At 49.3% G+C, this 18,220-nt stretch overlaps 1 protein-coding gene across 4 annotated transcripts in view; it reads left to right on the forward strand.

The window, feature by feature from the left end:
- SFTPD (surfactant protein D) overlaps nt 1-17,154 on the forward strand; it is a 45,944-nt gene extending 28,790 nt beyond the window's left edge. The window contains exons 2-8 of one of the 4 annotated variants that reach the window (XM_034930969.3): nt 4,749-4,950; nt 8,542-8,658; nt 8,917-9,033; nt 9,351-9,467; nt 9,907-10,023; nt 10,634-10,717; nt 13,191-17,154. In XM_034930969.3, coding sequence (XP_034786860.1) covers nt 4,752-4,950; nt 8,542-8,658; nt 8,917-9,033; nt 9,351-9,467; nt 9,907-10,023; nt 10,634-10,717; nt 13,191-13,567 — 1,128 coding nt within the window. In that variant the 5' untranslated portion in view covers nt 4,749-4,751 and the 3' untranslated portion in view covers nt 13,568-17,154. Of the gene's footprint in view, nt 1-4,748; nt 4,951-6,123; nt 8,241-8,541; nt 8,659-8,916; nt 9,034-9,350; nt 9,468-9,906; nt 10,024-10,633; nt 10,718-13,190 lie in introns of those variants that run through there. The other 3 variants (XM_055093057.2, XM_055093055.2, XM_055093056.2) reach the window with 3 other exon arrangements.
- Nucleotides 17,155-18,220: the final 1,066 nt, after the last annotated feature.

Raw genomic sequence — 18,220 nt, forward strand, 5'->3', positions numbered from 1 at the left:
CCCAAAATTGAAGCCAAATGATCACACACAACATACAGTCACACCTTCAAAGGGGGAAAAAATCCCATTCAAATGAGAGTAAGTTCAAAAGTAAGAAGTAACGGCTTCTCTAGATGAGAAGAAATCAGCATAAGCACTCTGGAAGTATGAAAAACCAGTATTTTGACATGCCCAAAGGATCACACCAGCTCCCTAGCAATGGATCCTAACCAATATAAAAATTTTGAAATAACAAATAAAGAATTTAAGATATGAGTTGTAAGGAAGCTCAATGAGATACAAGAGAAAGTTGAAAACTAACATAAGGAAATCAGAAAAATAATTCAGGATATTAATGAAAAATTTACAAAAGAGATAGAGATTAAAAAACAAAAACCAAATAGAACTTCTAGAAATAAAAATTTATTGAAGGAACTATAAAATATAGTTGAAACTTTTAGCAAAAGACTAGACCAAGCAGAAGAAATAATTTCAGAGCCTGAAGGCCAGTCATTTGAATTAACCTAGTCAGACAGAAATACAGAAAAAATAAATTTTTAAAAATGAACAAAGACTTTGAAAAATATAGAATTACATAAAGTTACCAAATATACAATATATAGACATTCCTGAGGGAGAAGAAAAAAAACTAAAAGCTTGGAAAACCTATTTGAGGGAATAATTCAGGAAAACTTCCCTGGTCTTGCTAGAGAATTAGACATCCAGATAGGAGATGCTCAGAGAACACCTGGAAGATGCTTTACAAGAGAAACCTCATAAAGGCATATCGTCGTCAGACTATCCAAAGTCAATGTGAAGGAAAACATCCTAAAAGCAGCAAGAGAGAAATGTCTAATCTATAAAGGAAAACCCAACAGACTAACAATGGACTTCTTAGCAGAAACCTTACAAGCCAGAAGAGATTGGGGTCTTATGTTTAATCTACTTAAACAAAAATCCTGCCAGCCAAGAATTTTGTATCCTGCTAAACTAAGCTGCATAAATGAAGGAGAAATAAAGTTTTTCCCATACAACAAATGCAAAGGGAATTTGTCACCACTAGACCAGCACTACAAGAAATGCTTAAAGTTCTAAACATGGAAATGAATGGACAATACTCCTCATCATAAAAGCACATTAAAGTGAAAAACTCACAGATTATATAAAGCAATTACATAATTGAGACTAAAAAGCAACTGGGTAACAATTATCATGACAGGAACAAAACATCACATATCATATTAACCTTGATAATAAATGGAGTAAATGTTCCACTTAAAAGATACAGATTGGTGCTGGGTATGATGGCTTACACTTGTAATCTCAGAACTTCGGTAGGCTGAGGCAGGAGAATTGCTTGAGACCAGGAGTTTGAGACCAGCATGGGCAACAGAGTGAGACCCCATCTCTGTAAAAAATTAAAAAGAAAAATTAGCCAGGTGTGATCATGCTCACCTGTAAAGAGGCTGAGGCAGGACAATCACTTGAGCCCAGGAGTTTGAGGCTGCAGTGAGCTATAAATGCATTATGGCACTCTAGCCTGGGTGACAGAGTGAGACTGTCTCAAAAAAAAAAAAAAAATACATACAGACTAAAAGATTGGATAAAAGTAGCATCAGCTCAGGGGTCCTAACTAGTTACGAGAACAGTGCACAAGACAAACACCAGCTAAGACGGCAGGGAGAACAAGCCTGAACAAGGCAAGGCAGAGGTCTGCTAAGGGAAATCCATCCCACAAAAGACAAGCGAGGCAGGGGCTCTCTGAGGCCTAGAGCAGCATGCAAAAGAGCAACTCTTTCCAGGTGGCAGCTCCCTAGCTGCTGCCCCCACATGCTGCTGCCTCTGCAGCCACTCTACCTGCCCCACCCCTGCCCAGGTATTCCAAGCAGCTCTCAGCTCTTTCCCAATATCTGGGCAGTGCTGTTGAGACAAAGGAAGAGGAGAAGTGGACACAGCAGGTCTTGGCTCTTAAGATCTGCAGTTGTGAGTTCCTTTTGCAATCGCTGTAGGTCATTGTGCAACCTGCTGGTCTCTGGACTCCTGATTTCTAGACATCTATAAAATACAGACACTGATGATGCCACTTAATTCACAGAGCTGCAGTGAGAAAGGTGCAGATGAGTTCAAGGCCTGATAGTGTTCTGCAAACTATAGTGATGGATGTGCATAGTATTGTGAATATCAGTGGCAGGTTTCCAGAACGCAGGTGGGGATAAGAGTGAGTGAGTCAATAAAGAAGAAAATTGCCCCACTTCTTGAAGGGAGTTTTTGGGGCTGGGCAGCTAAGGGCAGGCATAAATAGTGAGTGCCTGCCAAGCAAAGGCTAGTTTGCTTGGAGCTCCTGGGGCCTAACAAGAAGAAAACTGTAAGTGTCTCTGTTCTTGCCTTCTTTTTATTTTCTCCACATCCTGTAAATATCCCTCTGCCGACCTGGGCAATTCAACCTATTGGTGTGGAGGGTCTGTGTAGCTGTTCTGGTCTAGGAGGCATGGGCGCAGGAGGTGGGGAGCACAGGAGGTCTTATGGTGCTCTTCTGCCCCTTATTCAGTGGCCTCAGCCCAGGGGAGGATTTGCTTTCTGAGCTGGGGGTGCACAGGGTGGAAGAGTGGGTGTGACACTATCTAGACTTGGGATGCCACAGTGTGGAAGCTTCAGGTGGAAAAATGCAATGCTAATTTATCTCTAGGCTCTTTTCTGCACTGATTTCTTCAGAAAGGACAGTGGAAGAGAGACAAACCCAGGCACTCACAGGCTGGGGTTCTAAACCCATCCTGGTGCCAACAGCCTGTGGAAAAGCAGGGAAAGCCTGTTTTTCTCATAGCTTCAGGTCTTTACTTTAAAAAATATACTTACTGGAGTAGGTCTCTGATTTTCCAATCCATGTTCAGAGGAGATGGCCTTTTCAATGAAATTGTACTCTGAAAGCTTAGCATAAACTGGGCACTGCAGGGGTTGAGGGGGACCACAACTCTGCCCACTCCATCTGCTGCCCCAGCTAAGATGCCTCATCTGAATCCTGGGCCTGAAAACCCGGGTCTGCCCTCTCCAAGTGTCCTTCAAGCCACAGTGGCTGCTGGTGCCTTCTGTGCCATCTTGAGCCTGTAGACAGAATGCCTATTGCCTTTCATTCTTCCCCAGAATCAGACACAGGGCCTGAGGGGTGAGGGAGCTGCAGGGCACAGAACAATGCCCTTGCTCTGGCCTGGGTCTGGCCCTTGCTGCTCATGATTGAGCCTCTGCCAGAACAGGTGTAACAAGGTAGCCGCTGCTGGCAGTGAGCTCACCCAGGTGTTTCTAGAGACTACCAGGATACCCAAGGAAGTGGTGATTTCAAAATTGAAAGAGGCTAGTGAGAAATAGGGGTCATCCACAGCCCAGAATCACCAGCAGTCAAAGAAGAAGGCACTCCTCTGGGCAGGAAGCCCCCCACTTGCCACCACCCCAGTTGGCCTGGTGACCCCTTTCTTTGCACAAGTCCCTCTGGCTTTGTTCCTAGCCTCTGCGAATCTGATCAGCTCTTTTCACTCTCATAACTTTACGGTTTCTCATTGAGAGAAAAGATACCCAAAACAGGTAATGTCCCAGGTCCTGCTCTTATCCTGATCTCAGTTCCTGACCATCTTAGATAGTAAATGGGTGCCCTGTTGGGTAGTTGCTCTTGCTTACCCACAACACTAGCTTTCTGCCTGACTGAGCCTACCTGGCATGTCCTCTTTCCATATAAGACTTCTTTTTTTTTCTGAGATGGAGTCTCACTCTCTTGCCCAGGCTGGAGTGCAGTGGCACGATCTCGGCTCACTGCACCCTCCACCTCCTGGGTTCAAGAGATTCTCCTGCCTCAGCCTCCCGAGTAGCTGGGATTACAGCACGCACCACCACATCCGGCTAATTTTTTATACTTTTAGTAGAGATGGGGTTTTGTCATGTTGGCCAGGCTGGTCTCGAACTCCTGACTTCAAGTGATCTGCCCGCCTCGGCCTCCCAAAGTGCTGGGGTTACAGGCATGAGCGACCATGCCCAGACTCCACATACTTCTTTTCCAAACCCTCTCAGGTCTTAGAAGAACTCTAGGTGTCTCAGGATTTCTCCTACTGCTAGTTTAGTGTCTCTGAAAACTTTCACCTGGGTTCCCTCTGGGACTTTTCTCTAGAGACAGCACCTGCTCGAGGAATGGCAAATCGCCAGGCAAATGTGCACCACACTCCCAGCCTGTGCTCAGGAAGGACATCACTAAGCACTCAGGACTCTGGCTGCATTTTCAGACCAGCACTATCAGCACCAGTGCTAGTCCATGCAAGGCAGCAAGAGAGAAGAAACAGGCTTGCCTTGTCTGAGCTAAGCCAGTTGCCTCAGTGGTACAGACAGGGAGATGGTCTAGGGAGTGGGGGGGGGGGTGTCCTGCCCAGAGGCACTCAATGAACCCTTCTTGATGTGACAGATGGCCCCAGTGAGGAATGCTACATCCTAGCCACTGTGCCAAACTTAGTGCCCAAGGGAAGGCACAAGAAGGGAAGACATGAGCACCTGGGAATGGGGGATGCTGCTGTCAACCTATGTCAGAGTTCCAGCTGGGTAACTCATGCTCTCCATCCAGACCTTGTGCCCTCCTTGTCCTTAAACTGCTTTTGGATTCCTGCTGCTCTAGGCCCCATAGCAGAGGACAGAAGGAGGGAATGGGGGCTTCTTGTCACCTCTAGAAGCTGAGCCAAGCCCTAAACCATGTCCACGAAGCATAAGCATGTCTTTTCTCTTTCTGTTCACCTCTCCAGGCCATGCTGCTCTTCCTCCTCTCTGCACTGGTCCTGCTCACACAGCCCCTGGGCTACCTGGAAGCAGAAATGAAGACCTACTCCCACAGAACAACGCCCAGTGCTTGCACCCTGGTCATGTGTAGCTCAGTGGAGAGTGGCCTGCCTGGTCGCGATGGACGGGATGGGAGAGAGGGCCCTCGGGGCGAGAAGGGGGACCCAGGTAGGGTGGGGCCCTGGGCTTATCCTGCTGGGGAGGAATGGTCATTGGAACTGTAACTAGCCCAGCAACTCTGGGTACTTTGTTATGGAAGTGTGGAGACGTGTTTCTTCCCCCCAAGAAGGCAAGTTCCACACTGCTCCACCAGCTGGCAAACAAGTGGCTGTGCTGAGCCCCCATGTGCCTCCTCCAGCACCCAACTGCCCTAGCTCCTCCTCTAATATCCCCGGATCCTTCCTATCCCAAGAGCAAGCAAACAGTGGTAAATTACTGATATCTGGGGCCTTCTAGAGCCCTGTGCCAGCAGTTAGCAGTTGTTCATTCCAATTAAATGATGCCTGTGCAGGGCATTAAATATTTTAAATATTTAATTAAACACTACTGCATGAAGGGTGGGAAAAATGGGGCTCCATGGCTCCATTCTCAAGCCTAATCAAGAGGATTTGCTCTTAATACATTACACGGAGAGAAAAGGCACTCACATTTCTTTGTCCACCCTTGTGCTTGGGCATTCACTTGAGTAGTTCATTTAATCCTCCCAAGAGTCTTACAGGGGACATATTAATCTCCTTCGACAGGTAAGAAAATGATGATGCAGAGAGGCTAAGTAGCAACCATTCTGGAGGTGGAAAGGACGAAGACTCTGCATCAGACTGGCCTGGGCTTTACTGCTGGCTCCATCTCCACACTGGGAGAGCCCCTCAGTGTCACTGAGTCTGTTTTTTTATCTGGTAATGGGAATGATATCTACCACCCAGTGATGAATAATTGAGCCAAAGGCTTTATTTTTTCTTGAGTCTTTGGGATAAAGTTGCATTTTCTGCTGTACCTAATAGGTGAATTATCTTGAGCTTAGCAGAGGTACTGATGAGTAAGGGAATTGTCCCTGGGAATACTGCTCCCCGCTTGTAGGGAAAGATCTAGGTCTTACTGGCAAGAAAGGAGAATTCCATCAGCCAGCAGCATGAACTGAGGGACCTCTATGACATTGGGCAGGGCTTCAAAGGGATCAGATACAGTCTTTAACTTTCTGGAAAGACGAAGCAATATCCCCAGGCTTTGTGGGGTAAGGGGCAAGTAAGCATCTGCCTATCCCTTACAGACAGAAAGTGGCTCCCAACGTGAATGGGATGGGGCTTGGGGAGGGCTGTCCAGGGGGGATCCCAGAATTGGGGTGGGGTTCATCTTGGCAGCTCTTTCTCAGAGATTCCCAACTCAGTCTGGCCTCCAGTGGGGCCCTGGATTTGAATCTCAGGGATCTTTCCCACAATGGCCCTGGGAGCTTGCTGCCTGAAGCATGGTCAAGGCCTCCCTTCCCCACATATGTGCCTCAACCCATGCACATTCCAGGCCTGGCTTTGGTTCAGTACTTGGACACAGGACAGAACACAGTGGGGCTGCAGGATGAGGCTCCACTCTGGCTTCTCAATCGCAGTCTCTCCAGTCACTCCACTGTTACAGGTCTGAGGGCTGGGTTCCCTCAGAATCCTCAGCATCCTCAGAATCTACCCAGAATAGGTCTCTGTGGGCCAAAGTCTGTGCTTGTGACAACCACCCCTGCAGAGTTGGAAGCATGTGGTTCCCAGAATCTGCTACGAGGAAAATTGGGGCTTGAAAGAAGAGATCTTTGAGCAGGGGTGGAGGGTGAAGCTTGAGTCACTCTGGTGACACCCCCGACATCATGGAGGGTAAATATGACCCAGATCCTGCCTTTGGGGGGAACAATTCCTTATTCCTCAGCACCTTCAGCATTCCTGCTCAGCAATATTCCGTGGGGGAGTCCCTCCAGGGATGCTCATCTCCCTTGGACAAATCACACACCTTACAGCAGCCCATGAGTCCCGGCAGGACCACCCTGTACCCCTGTACCCCTGCTGCTCCTCTGAATTTGGTGCTGCCACCCCTACTCAGCTCCAACCACATAGCTTCTTTCTGGCCCCCGGTCACGCTCAGCCTCCTCCCTCTTTAGGGGCTTGCCATTTGCTCTTCTCATAGCTGTCCCTGCAGCTCATACTTCACCTCCTTCAGGACTTTACTCCTGGATCACCTTCTCAGTGAGGCACTCCCCGACCACCCTACCAAAAACAGACCCTACCCCCAACACACCCTATGCTTTACTTTTCCCTGTGGCATTATATCTAACATATCATATGTTGTACATTTTTAATGTTTTATTATCTGTTTCTATGAGATAGAGTTGAAGCTCCCCAGAGAAGGGCTGTTTATCCCCAGTATTTAGGACAGTGCCTGGCATGTATTAGAGGCTCCAGAGATATTTATGGAATGAGCGAATGGAAGCTGGAAGGGGTGGAGGAGTTTTAGGGGTCAAAACAGGCAAAAGGCTGGGCCATAAAGCTCCACTTCAGGTGGCACTCGGGTGCAGGTCTAGGTCTCTGGGTACACTACGATACACAGTGAGTGTTTTGAAAGGCATGGGTGCAGCATTTGGGGAGGTGCCCCTCCTCCACCCTGGTACTCTCATGGCCTCCATAGTTTGTGTACCAAGAACAAGTGGGCTCTAACACTCCCTTCTGGAGAGTGACATTTTTCTCTTGGTCCATCTTCCTGCTGCTGACTTGGCCTGGGTGAAGCCCAAGCAAGGCTCCACCTGGGGTCAGGGCATCCTGCCTTGAGGAAAACGTGCTGTTGGGTGTCAGAGGTGGGGCACATCCTATAACCCTCTGTGCTTCCATTTCATCCCTAATAAGGACTGTAACCAGTGGCCGGACCCAGGGCACGGAATTCCACTGGGCATGGAATTCAGATGTTTCCAGGTGGTGGTGCTGCTGGGATATGCCAACACAGATTCTTCCACCCATCCAGCAAATTTACCCACAACCACATGCTCACCCCCCACGGAGGCCTGGCCTCCTCTGCCACGGGAGCATGGCTTCCAAGCCTGAAATGTCACCTCCTCTCTGCAAATCTCCCTCGATTCTCCTTGCTCTTAAAATCCCACTTTCTCTTTGAAGAAGAAAGCTCTGAGTGTGTGAGTGCTGGGGTGGGGACGCTCGGATGAGATGAGGGACACTTCATGCATTGTCCTTCCTCTCCCTTGTCTCACAGTGTATTATGAACCCCCTGCTGAGCAGGACCTGAGGCTAAGCTCAGATTTGCATCTTGCCTAGTGCTAGGTATAAAGTAGATGCTGCGTAGATGGCTCTTAGTGAACAAATAAATGAGCAAATCGACCAATAACTGAATGAACAAGTTAGCACCACCTGTCTGGTGCCATTTCTGGTTGGCTTCCCTGATATATATATATATGGAACGCAAGAAGTCCATGATCACAGGTAAGAGCTGACAAATTGCCTGCCATCAATACAGTGGCCTTGGGGTAGGAGAAGGAGCACCGCATAGAAGGTCAGGCAGGTCTTGGCTTTAATCCGCCTCCAGCTCTGGAAGGCTTCTTCCTCATCTATAAAATGGGGATGTTGATACCCACTTCCTGGATCACCACTGGGCCCGGGTGTGTGACAGTGGAAGTCTCATGCTCTGCAGAATCCTGAAGGAATGCTAGGGGCTGATCCTGCAGGAGGCTGGCCCTTTCTGGGTCTAGGGCCAGGTCTTTGTCCATTTCTTCTGCTGCTACAGGTTTGCCAGGAGCTGCAGGGCAAGCAGGGATGCCTGGACAAGCTGGCCCAGTTGGGCCCAAAGGGGACAATGGCTCTGTTGGAGAACCTGGACCAAAGGGAGACACTGGGCCAAGTGGTGAGCAACTGGGTGTCGACTTCAGGTGTTTCCAGGTGGTGGTGCAGCTGCAAGGATATGCCAGTGGGCACACACAGAGCCCATCCCAGGAAGAAGGTTGTCTGAAGGTGGCACTGGGTCATTTCAGGAAAGATGGGACCTGCTGTTGGGAGGACAACAGTGGTGCCTCCCTTACCTCTGTTATTACCCTCACCTTACTACACACTCCTCCTGCCAAGAGGATTCATTGTTACTGACCGGGCTAGTGCTTTTGCTCAGGACCTCCAGGACCTCCCGGTGTGCCTGGTCCAGCTGGAAGAGAAGGTCCCCTGGGGAAGCAGGGGAACACAGGACCTCAGGGCAAGCCAGGCCCAAAAGGAGAAGCTGGGCCCAAAGGTAGGTGGCTGGTCTGTGGCCAGTCTGAGAAGGGAAAGGAGGAAGGACAAGGGTCCATGGTATGACCTGAGGCGTGCTCAGAGTGCCAGGGAGAGTCCAGACCCTTGATGCTGCAAAGGCTTGCCATGCACCCTCCCAATCCCCACAACTGCAATATTTTCCTCTCACCCTCCACAGAGGAGCCCCAGAAAGCAAGGAGAGTCTCCCCACTTCTCTCTCTGACCCTAAAGTTGCGGGCAAAAAGCTCCATTGCTAACAAAACCACACCTGCTGAATGCACTCTTAGCTGTGTTTGTTCCTGTGTGTTCCTTCTTCAGGAGAAGTAGGTGCCCCAGGCATGCAGGGCTCGGCAGGGGCAAGAGGCCTCGCAGGCCCTAAGGGAGAGCGAGGTGTCCCTGGTGAGCGTGGAGTCCCTGGAAACGCAGGGGCAGCAGGTGAGCAGTGGAAAGAGCTGGGCTGGGCTGGGTCCAGTTCTCCTGTGCCTGCTTGGAGCTGTCAATGCCTACACCCCCTCCACCACCCACAAAGGCAGAGGTGGTATCGCTGGAACATGGAGAGAATCTGTATCCAAGAAGGGTGCATGAGGGGGCTCTGGGGACTGTTCCTATCTAGGGAGAGTGGGGCGCAAGCAATGGAGAAGTCTGTATACAGGGAAGGTTAGTTGTTGGGTGGCGGGGCAGTTTTCCACAGCGGGGTTGATTGCTGGGTAACAGGGACAGTCAGTGTACAGGGAGCTGCATGGCTGGGTACTGGGGACCATCTGTCTATTTCTGGGCAATAAGGATAGTTAGTCCATGTATGGGAAGGTAAAAATGCTAAAAACAAAAAAAATAAAATGAGTACATAGCTCACCCAGTTCTTCTTTTACCCCAGGGTCTGCTGGAGCCATGGGTCCCCAGGGAAGTCCAGGTGCCAGGGGACCCCCGGGATTGAAGGGGGACAAAGGCATTCCTGGAGACAAAGGAGGAAAGGGAGAAAGTGGGCTTCCAGGTAAGGTAGCAGCTCCTGGCCCAGGGAAGCCCCGCTGGGGCATGGGTGGGCAGGGAGGAAGCCCTCCTCATGCCACAGGAGGGGCTCTGGGATGTGTGCCCCATTAATGGCAGCTGGTGGGTGGAACTCAGGAAAGGCGGACAGGCTGGAAGGCAGGAGCACGGGGCTCTGGTCTTAGCCACTTAGTACTCATGGGAAAGCAACCTGGGCAGCTTCTCCATCTGACTATCGGGAAAACTACAACTGCCTTCCCAATTCATAGGACAGTTTTGGGCATTAAAAACCCAGTGGATAGGAAACACATGAGTGTGTATTCCTGCCCAGCAACCCCCCCCACCCACCCAATGGAGATGCCATTATATTCCAAGACTTTAAAGTCACAATGTCATCTGGTTCAGTGTCAGTGAAGTACAGGCAGCAATTTGTTCATAGCAGAACCATAAGACATCCTTACACAGCAGAGGCCAGCTGTGTCAGTAGATGTGGGCTTGCTGTGGGTCAGCTCCACAATATGTGCCCGAAACTAGACACCCTTCCTTTGGGGCCCAGACTCTGAGCTCTTCCTTCGCTCTCTGGACAAGTCTTTACTTGGCCATTTTCTCCCCTCCAGATGTTGCTTCTCTGAGGCAGCAGGTTGAGGCCTTACAGGGACAAGTACAGCACCTCCAGGCTGCTTTCTCTCAGTATAAGAAAGGTGAGTTCCTGGATCTGAACCTGGATCCAGCACTGGCATTGGGCCCCACACTAGATCTCGACCTTGGTTTGGCCTTTGGCTGGGGCTAGACCTTTGGCTGGGCCTGAGGCAGAGCCTGCCCTCGGTCTAGGATGGGAATGAGCTGGGACCTGTGTAGGGCTGGACCTGGGACTGTGGCAGGGGGTAGGGCTCAGGCTGGGATGGGGCTAGAAGAGGGCAGCCACCTGCTCCTGGAGCTCAAAGTAGATCCAAGGGGGCAAAGGAGGAGGATGTGGCCCCTATCACCAGCTCACCAGGCTGGCAGTAGCATAGTTAAGGCCATCAGGCTCCTGAACTACCCACCAACCTCAATGCCACCTGTGCCCTGAGACAAATTGTTGTCCTGAGTCCAGTGCAATTCAGTAGAGCCTCTCTCCTGCCTACTTTGTGCTGGTCCCTCTGATAGATAAGGGGCTACCCAACACGGGCTGCATTTCTTACCTCAGAGGGGCCAGGTATGGAGTCCCCAGTGATGCTGCTGCACATCCCAAGGCAGCCCAGAAACCAGATACTGTTCTGGGAACTAGGACTGGGGTTCTGCTCTGGGGGTACAAGGCAGGTGGGGGCCTGACCTTGGTATGTGGCCATCAGATATCTCACCTTAGACGTGCTCTTGGTTCAAATAGGGGGCAGGCTGCTTCTGGGCTCCAGCCACTGCTGGGCTCTACCTGCAGCTCTGGAGGTATTTTAAAGCAGAGACTTTGCCCTAACCCTGGAATCCTGAAGAGTCAGAGGCCTCCAGGGACACACAGCTGAGGGCCTGGTGCCTTTTTGAATCTCCACATCAGTGCCCAACTGCCCCTACTCTCCTCCGCCTTTCCTGATATCAGCTTTGAGTTCAGGCGCATCTCATTGAGCCAAAAAATAAAAGATTAAAGTTTTCTGAAGTAGTAGAGCATAAAAGGGCTGACTGGGTGCAACACAGGTTTGGCTTCTAAGTACCCAAGCTCTGAAATGAGAGTTTCAAGCATTTGGTATATATCTCTTTCTGCATATGCTCTAATTCACTCAGAGGCACAGTGACAGAAACACACAGAGGAACATGTCCATATGCACCCACCGCATGTGTGTGCACTTAAACACCATCACTCACTCCACCTCCATCTACATACATGAGCTCATATGTTGTCTATATAGCACACACAAATATGCACACACATCCAGATGAACCTTACATACTCCCACGTACCTTTGGGTAGATGCACATATATTCAAAGGCATGCCCACATATGTGCATGGCACATAAACTTAGTAATGGTACATGAACTCTTATGCTGACTTTGTTCAGGGCTGCTCTGGGTGCCACCCTGAGCCCATGGAGAATCTTAAGGACGATGAGTCAGGGTGCAGCCTGCATTCTGAGCAGCCCAACAAAGCCAGGGGCACAGCCTTCTCTGGAGCTTCCAGTGTCCTTTGCAGAAGATTTCCATGCATGGGCCCAAGAGCCACAAAGACAGACTAAAAAGAGATACTTGACATGTCACACAGGCAATGCTTTTGTGAAGTGAGCCCTGATTTTAGAGATGAGGAAATGGAAACCCTGAAAAGGGAAGTGACTTTCCCTTGCCCACGCAACAGCTTTTGTGAAGTGAGCCCTCATTTTAGAGATGAGGAAATGGAAACCCTGAAAAGGGAAGTGACTTTCCCTTGCCCACGCAACGTGGATCTGAATGCCTGGTCTTCCAGTTCCCACCCAGGGCTGTCTCCAGCACTAACACCACTCCCCTGTGCCTCACTCACACATGCCCTTCAGATGCTCTCCTCCACTCCCTCAGCACCTCCCAGGCAGGCTGACTGGCTAGGACATCATCCATGTGCATACTAAGAGGCCGACATGAGGCCAGACGCAGAGCAGAGATTAGCATCTGACAGCTTTCAGATGTCCTCTCCTCTTCCTGTCTCTCCCCTTTCATCACCCCATCACACAGCACAGACCCTCTCCGACAACCCCACATCCCCTACTGTTGTACAGGGTGACAGTGGGCTAACTGCAGGTGTTTTCTGTACTCTCAGAAACTGGCCTGGTCTACACTGTGATCAACTTGGGAAAAATTGTTCATTTCTACCTAGTAATTGAGAAATCAATTCTAGTATATAGCATGTGCCAAAATAGAGCATGTCTGAGCTTTGGTGTCAGACTGAGTGAGGTTGAATTCCTAACTGCACGTTTGCTGCTTGTGTGACTTTGAGCCTCTTAGCTTCTCTAAACTCCAGTGCTCTCATCTGTAAGTGGGGAATCATGGTGTCACCTCACAGGGTAGGTCATGGGACGGGGGCTGTTCTGGAACAATCTCTCTTGCATTCTCTCTGGCATCCTGATGTGGTGCCTGTTTGGGAGGTCTGAGAGGCTCAGGTTGGAGCACAGAGGTCTCAGAGCCCCTGAGCTTTGGCCAGGTGATGCCACAACCCCAACCTGACTCTCTTCTTCTCCTAGTTGAGCTCTTCCCAAATGGCCAAAGTGTCGGGGAGAAGATTTTCAAGACAGCAGGCTTCGTCAAACCATTTACGGAGGCACAGCTGGTGTGCACACAGGCTGGTGGGCAGTTGGCCTCTCCACGCTCTGCCGCTGAGAATGCCGCCTTGCAACAGCTAGTCGTAGCTAAGAACGAGGCTGCTTTCCTGAGCATGACTGACTCCAAGACAGAGGGCAAGTTCACCTACCCCACAGGAGAGTCCCTGGTCTATTCCAACTGGGCCCCAGGGGAGCCCAACGATGATGGCGGGTCAGAGGACTGTGTGGAGATCTTCACCAATGGCAAGTGGAATGACAAGGCTTGTGGAGAAAAGCGTCTTGTGGTCTGCGAGTTCTGAGCCAACTGGGGTGGGTGGGGCAGCGCTTGGCCCAGGAGTTTGGCCAGAAGTCAAGGCTTAGACCCTCATGCTGCCAATATCCTAATAAAAAGGTGACCATCTGTGCCGGGAAGGACTTCTCTACAGAATGTGGCCAAAAGTTACAGCTGCTGCAGGACACCACAGAGTGAAATGTGAGGCTTCCTTCACACTAAAACTCCTTTCAGGGGAAGAAGGGGCCAGCCTACTTTCCCTATAAGGGGTAAAGTGGGTCTCCAATGACCTTCCTGTCCCTAAACCCAAAGACTCCTTTTCAGGCCCTTTTCTCAAACCATCAGCTGCATTTGACCCTGCGGATCTCTCCCTCCTCTTTCAAGCACTTCCTCCTCCCAGTTTCACAGATACCACTCTTGCCTGGTCTCTTTTTTTTTTTTTTTGAGACTGGGTCTCACTCTGTCACCAATATTGGAGTGCAGTGGTGCGATCTGGGCTCACCGCAACCTCTGCCTCCCAAGTAGCTGAGACCACAGGCATGAGACACCACGCCCGGCTAATTTTTTGTATTTTTGGTAGAGATGATGTTTTGCCATGTTTCTCAGGCTGGTCTCGAACTCCTGGGCTCAAGTGATCTGCCTGCCTTGGCCTCCCAAAGTGCTGGGATTACAGGTGTAGACCACCGCCCCTGGCCCCTTATTAGTCTTTTTAGCTTGTCCCTCTTTCTCTCCTTGACCATTTAATGGTGCAGTGCCAAAGTCTCAGCTCTCAGCTGTCTTCTCTTCTTACACTCACTCCAGAGATGAGCTCATCCTGTCCCCTCATTCGAATTCCTTCTGGAGGCTGGTGGCTCCCCTGCAGATGTATCCCTATTCAGCACCTCTTCCTGAACCCCGGATTCCTCTAGCCAGTTCTGGCTGGAGCCCAGGGATAAAAGGAGGCTCCCAGCCTCCATGGCTGCCTCTTATTTCAAGGTCTGAGCCCAGGAAGCTGCACAGCATGGCAGGGTGACCTGGCAGAGAATGTCTGCCTCCCCAGCCAGGCCACATGGCCCTGCACTCAGTAGGCCCTTCCTCACCCCTGCACTGCCCAGGATCTCTCTCCATCACTGCCAACATGACTGCCTCTTGACTCATGGGAGGAGTACCAGCTGCACAATCCTAAAGCTGTCTGAAATCTTAGGGAACTTTGGAACAAAGGGTCTCTGGCCAAGCTCCGATTTACCTCCAATCCTCTTCTTGCCTGGTGATTCCAGGAATGTTCTTTCCCCATTCAACCTTAGAGATAATCTAGTTAAATCCTCCTCCTCATTTTCCAAATATGAAAACCAAGGCACAGAGAGGGATGAAACTGTGCAGGGACAAAAGGGGGTGTCAGTGTTACAGCTGGGTCATTAGCAAGGTCATTTTGACCCTAAAGCCTATACATTTAGGCTGTAAATATATAGGCCAAAGATCATGCATATTTAGTTGATTTGACATATTATTGCACATAATGATTTAAATGACACCTGTGTTCAAAAGATGTCAGTGACACCTGGATGAACCATGGCCCCATAAAAGGGGCAAACAAGGCCGGGCGTGGTGGCTCATGCCTGTAATCCCAGAACTTTGGGAGGCCGAGGCGGGCGGATCATGCTGTCAGGAGATAGAGACCATCCTAGTTAACATGGTGAAACCCCGTCTCTACTAAAAATACAAAAAATTAGCTGGGCGCGGTGGTGGGCGCCTGTAGTCCCAGCTACTCGGGAGGCTGAGGCAGGAGAATGGTGTGAACCTGGGAGGCGGAACTTGCAGTGAGCTGAGATTGCGCCACTGCACTCTGGCCTGGGTGAAAGAGCGAGACTCCATCTCAAAAAAAAAAAGAGGGGGGGCAAACAACCTCTTTCCTGATAGAAAATCAGCCACTCTCTCCTTAGTTTACACAAACCAGGGAGACTTCTCTTTCTGGATGGGACCCCCCCAGTCCCATCCCTCTTCCCGACACTCCTACAAGTACATTTCATATATAGGACAGCATGTCTATAAAACAAAAGCCACACTTCAAGACAGCATGCAGCCCAGGTTTTCTGCTAAGATCATTCTCCAGTTACTGAAAAAAAAAAATCCCCAAATTTGTGGCAGCTTCTGAAATATAAGTCAGTTACACAATAATAAGCAAACTACTCAGAGACCACACCGAAACACATTCATTGAGGGAGCTCAGAATGGCTTTTTTATTACAAGTAAGAGAAAACACTTGGATGTAGCATAAACCAAGAGAAGTGTTTTTTTCTCTGAATAAAGGGTTCCAAATGGGCTTAAAAAGGACTAGGGGGACTCAGGTAATGGCAAGCTCTCTCCCTGGCTTCTGCTTCTCCCTGTGCATCTTTGCATCTTTCCCTTTTTTGCACACCAGCTTCCTCTGCTTCCTGGTCTCTTGACTACCCAAGCATTAAGAATCATGTGTCCTAAAGACGGCTGCACAGAAATCAGAAACTCTCCAATGGGATCAATTGGAAACTCCTGTGGAAATGAGTCTTTCTGTCTCAGATGCCCACCTCTGGTCCAATCAACTAAACTTGGGGAGTGGGTCCGTGTGGTACAATATGGCCACTGGGATAGATGCAAGATCATGATGGTCTGGGAAGACCCCCTGAAAGTGACCACTACCTACCCCAATACTTAAGCCAAACCTACTTCTTGCTAAGGGAAAAGTCAGCGTAGTTGAAGTGTGTGGAGAGAAAAAAATCTCCTATGATGTTGAAGGCCTGGAATGTGGATACTTCAAACCCCAAGAAGAAGCTTCAGATCCATCAGTGCCATGGGCCACAGGGGTCTGGTTTGCTCTCCAGCACAGAGAACAAGCAGGGAGGGCCATTTGAGATCTGTAGGCACAGGCTGATTGGAATAGGGGACTGAAGCAGTTATTTCAGAAATTCAGGTCCTAACCAGTTCCTGAGCACAGAGGTCTCCCCTGCACTAACACACATGGGCCAAGGTCAACACAGATCTCAGTGTCTGCCCCACCTTAACTGTAGCAGTCAGGGTCCCTTGTTTAGTAGCCTGTGTGTCAAGTGATTTGCACTCTCAGGTGATGTTGTGACTCTCACCATGGACACCATGAGAGCAGGCTGGGACCCATCCATGTCTGAAGTGGGGACTTTCACAGCAGTTTCATAGAGAAACCCCTGTTCAGTTAAAAAGTATACTCTCAAGTCTCATCCTGGTTTTCAACCTTCTGTCACCAACCCAGTCCACATTCCATAATGAGCAGCTGATGTGGAGCCCTCTGACGTTTGCTTTTCTAGGATCCTGTCTATGTTCTGAATCCCCTTGATACACATCACTGAAACTTGAGTGGCATAAGTTCAGGGCATTCTCAACCACTCTTCCTTTCCAGATGTTCACCTTAAAATTCAAGTTTAATGATGTGCTTGACATTTTCAAGTTACCTACCTAGAGCAAAGAAACTAGTTATCTATTAGAGAAATGCAGTCTTAATCTGTATGTCAAATATTTATCCAGGCATTGGATACAAAGATTGACATGGCTAGTCATGCCCTCGTGATCCTGCACTTCCCTAACATAACAAGATGAGTAAGCTGCAGGATTGTTCTGGCAATGGACAATAGCGGTGCTCAACAAGTGGATTTAGAATGAATGGATGGATGATAAGAGTTTTAACCATGAGAATAGAGAAGAGACCTCTCTTTGTGCAATTACCAAGCCACTCAGAGATCAAAGCAGTCTTCATTACTGTCCACTCTAATTGCCTGTGACTATTAGGCCTCTCTATGGCTAACAGCAGGCCTGGCATCTTATGGTAGGTTTTACTGTTTCTCGCCAATCTTTCACTGAGAGGACTTTTGAAGGCAGGCATGAACCTGTGATGTGGGTCACTCCTGGGGAGAAGCAGAAAAGAGTGGGTATACATTTCTAAAATGCCCTCTCGTCTGCTGCCATGTCTTCTGTGATTATAGACAGATTGGTAGATATAAAGTTCTTGTACAAGGCCAGGTGCGGTGGCTCACATCTATAATCCCAGCACTTTGGGAGGCCGAGGCGGGTGGATCACTTTGAGGTCAGGAGTTCAAGACCAGCCTGACCAATATGGGCAAAACCCTGTCTCTCCTAAAAATACAAAAATTAGTTGGGAGTGCTGGCACGTGCCTGTAATCCCAGCTACTCGGGAAGCTGAGAAGGGAGAATCACTTGAACCCGTGAGGTGGAGGTTGCAGTGGGCAGAGATTGCGCCACTGCACTCCAGCCTAGGCGACAGAGTGAGACCCTGTCTCAATAATAATAATAATAATAATAATAATAATAATAATAATAATAATAAAGTTGTTGTACAATCAAACATTCTGGAACCTGAGCAGATGCATGGAAAGCAACTGCCCTTGAGCAAATGCATGGAAAGCAACTGCCTGGATCTAGGCAATGGACTTGTACTCTGAGTGATATTTGGGGGTTGTTACTGCAGCACCCATCCTTCCTGGATACATTTGAATATTAACATGTTTGCCCTCTATTTACTTAAGAGTCTGTAGGCAATCTCAGACTACCTGGCTGAAACACCTTTGAGCCACAGAGAGGGACTTAGCAGCACCCTGCCTGAGCAGAATGGTCCTTATGTAAGTCCTGTTTGTAGGGTTGAATAAAGTGTTTTTAAGATGTCTCTAGGCCCTTTGATCTGAGG

The sequence above is a fragment of the Pan paniscus genome, chromosome 8 (genome assembly GCF_029289425.2).
Source record: "Pan paniscus chromosome 8, NHGRI_mPanPan1-v2.0_pri, whole genome shotgun sequence".
Lineage (NCBI taxonomy): Eukaryota > Metazoa > Chordata > Mammalia > Primates > Hominidae > Pan > Pan paniscus.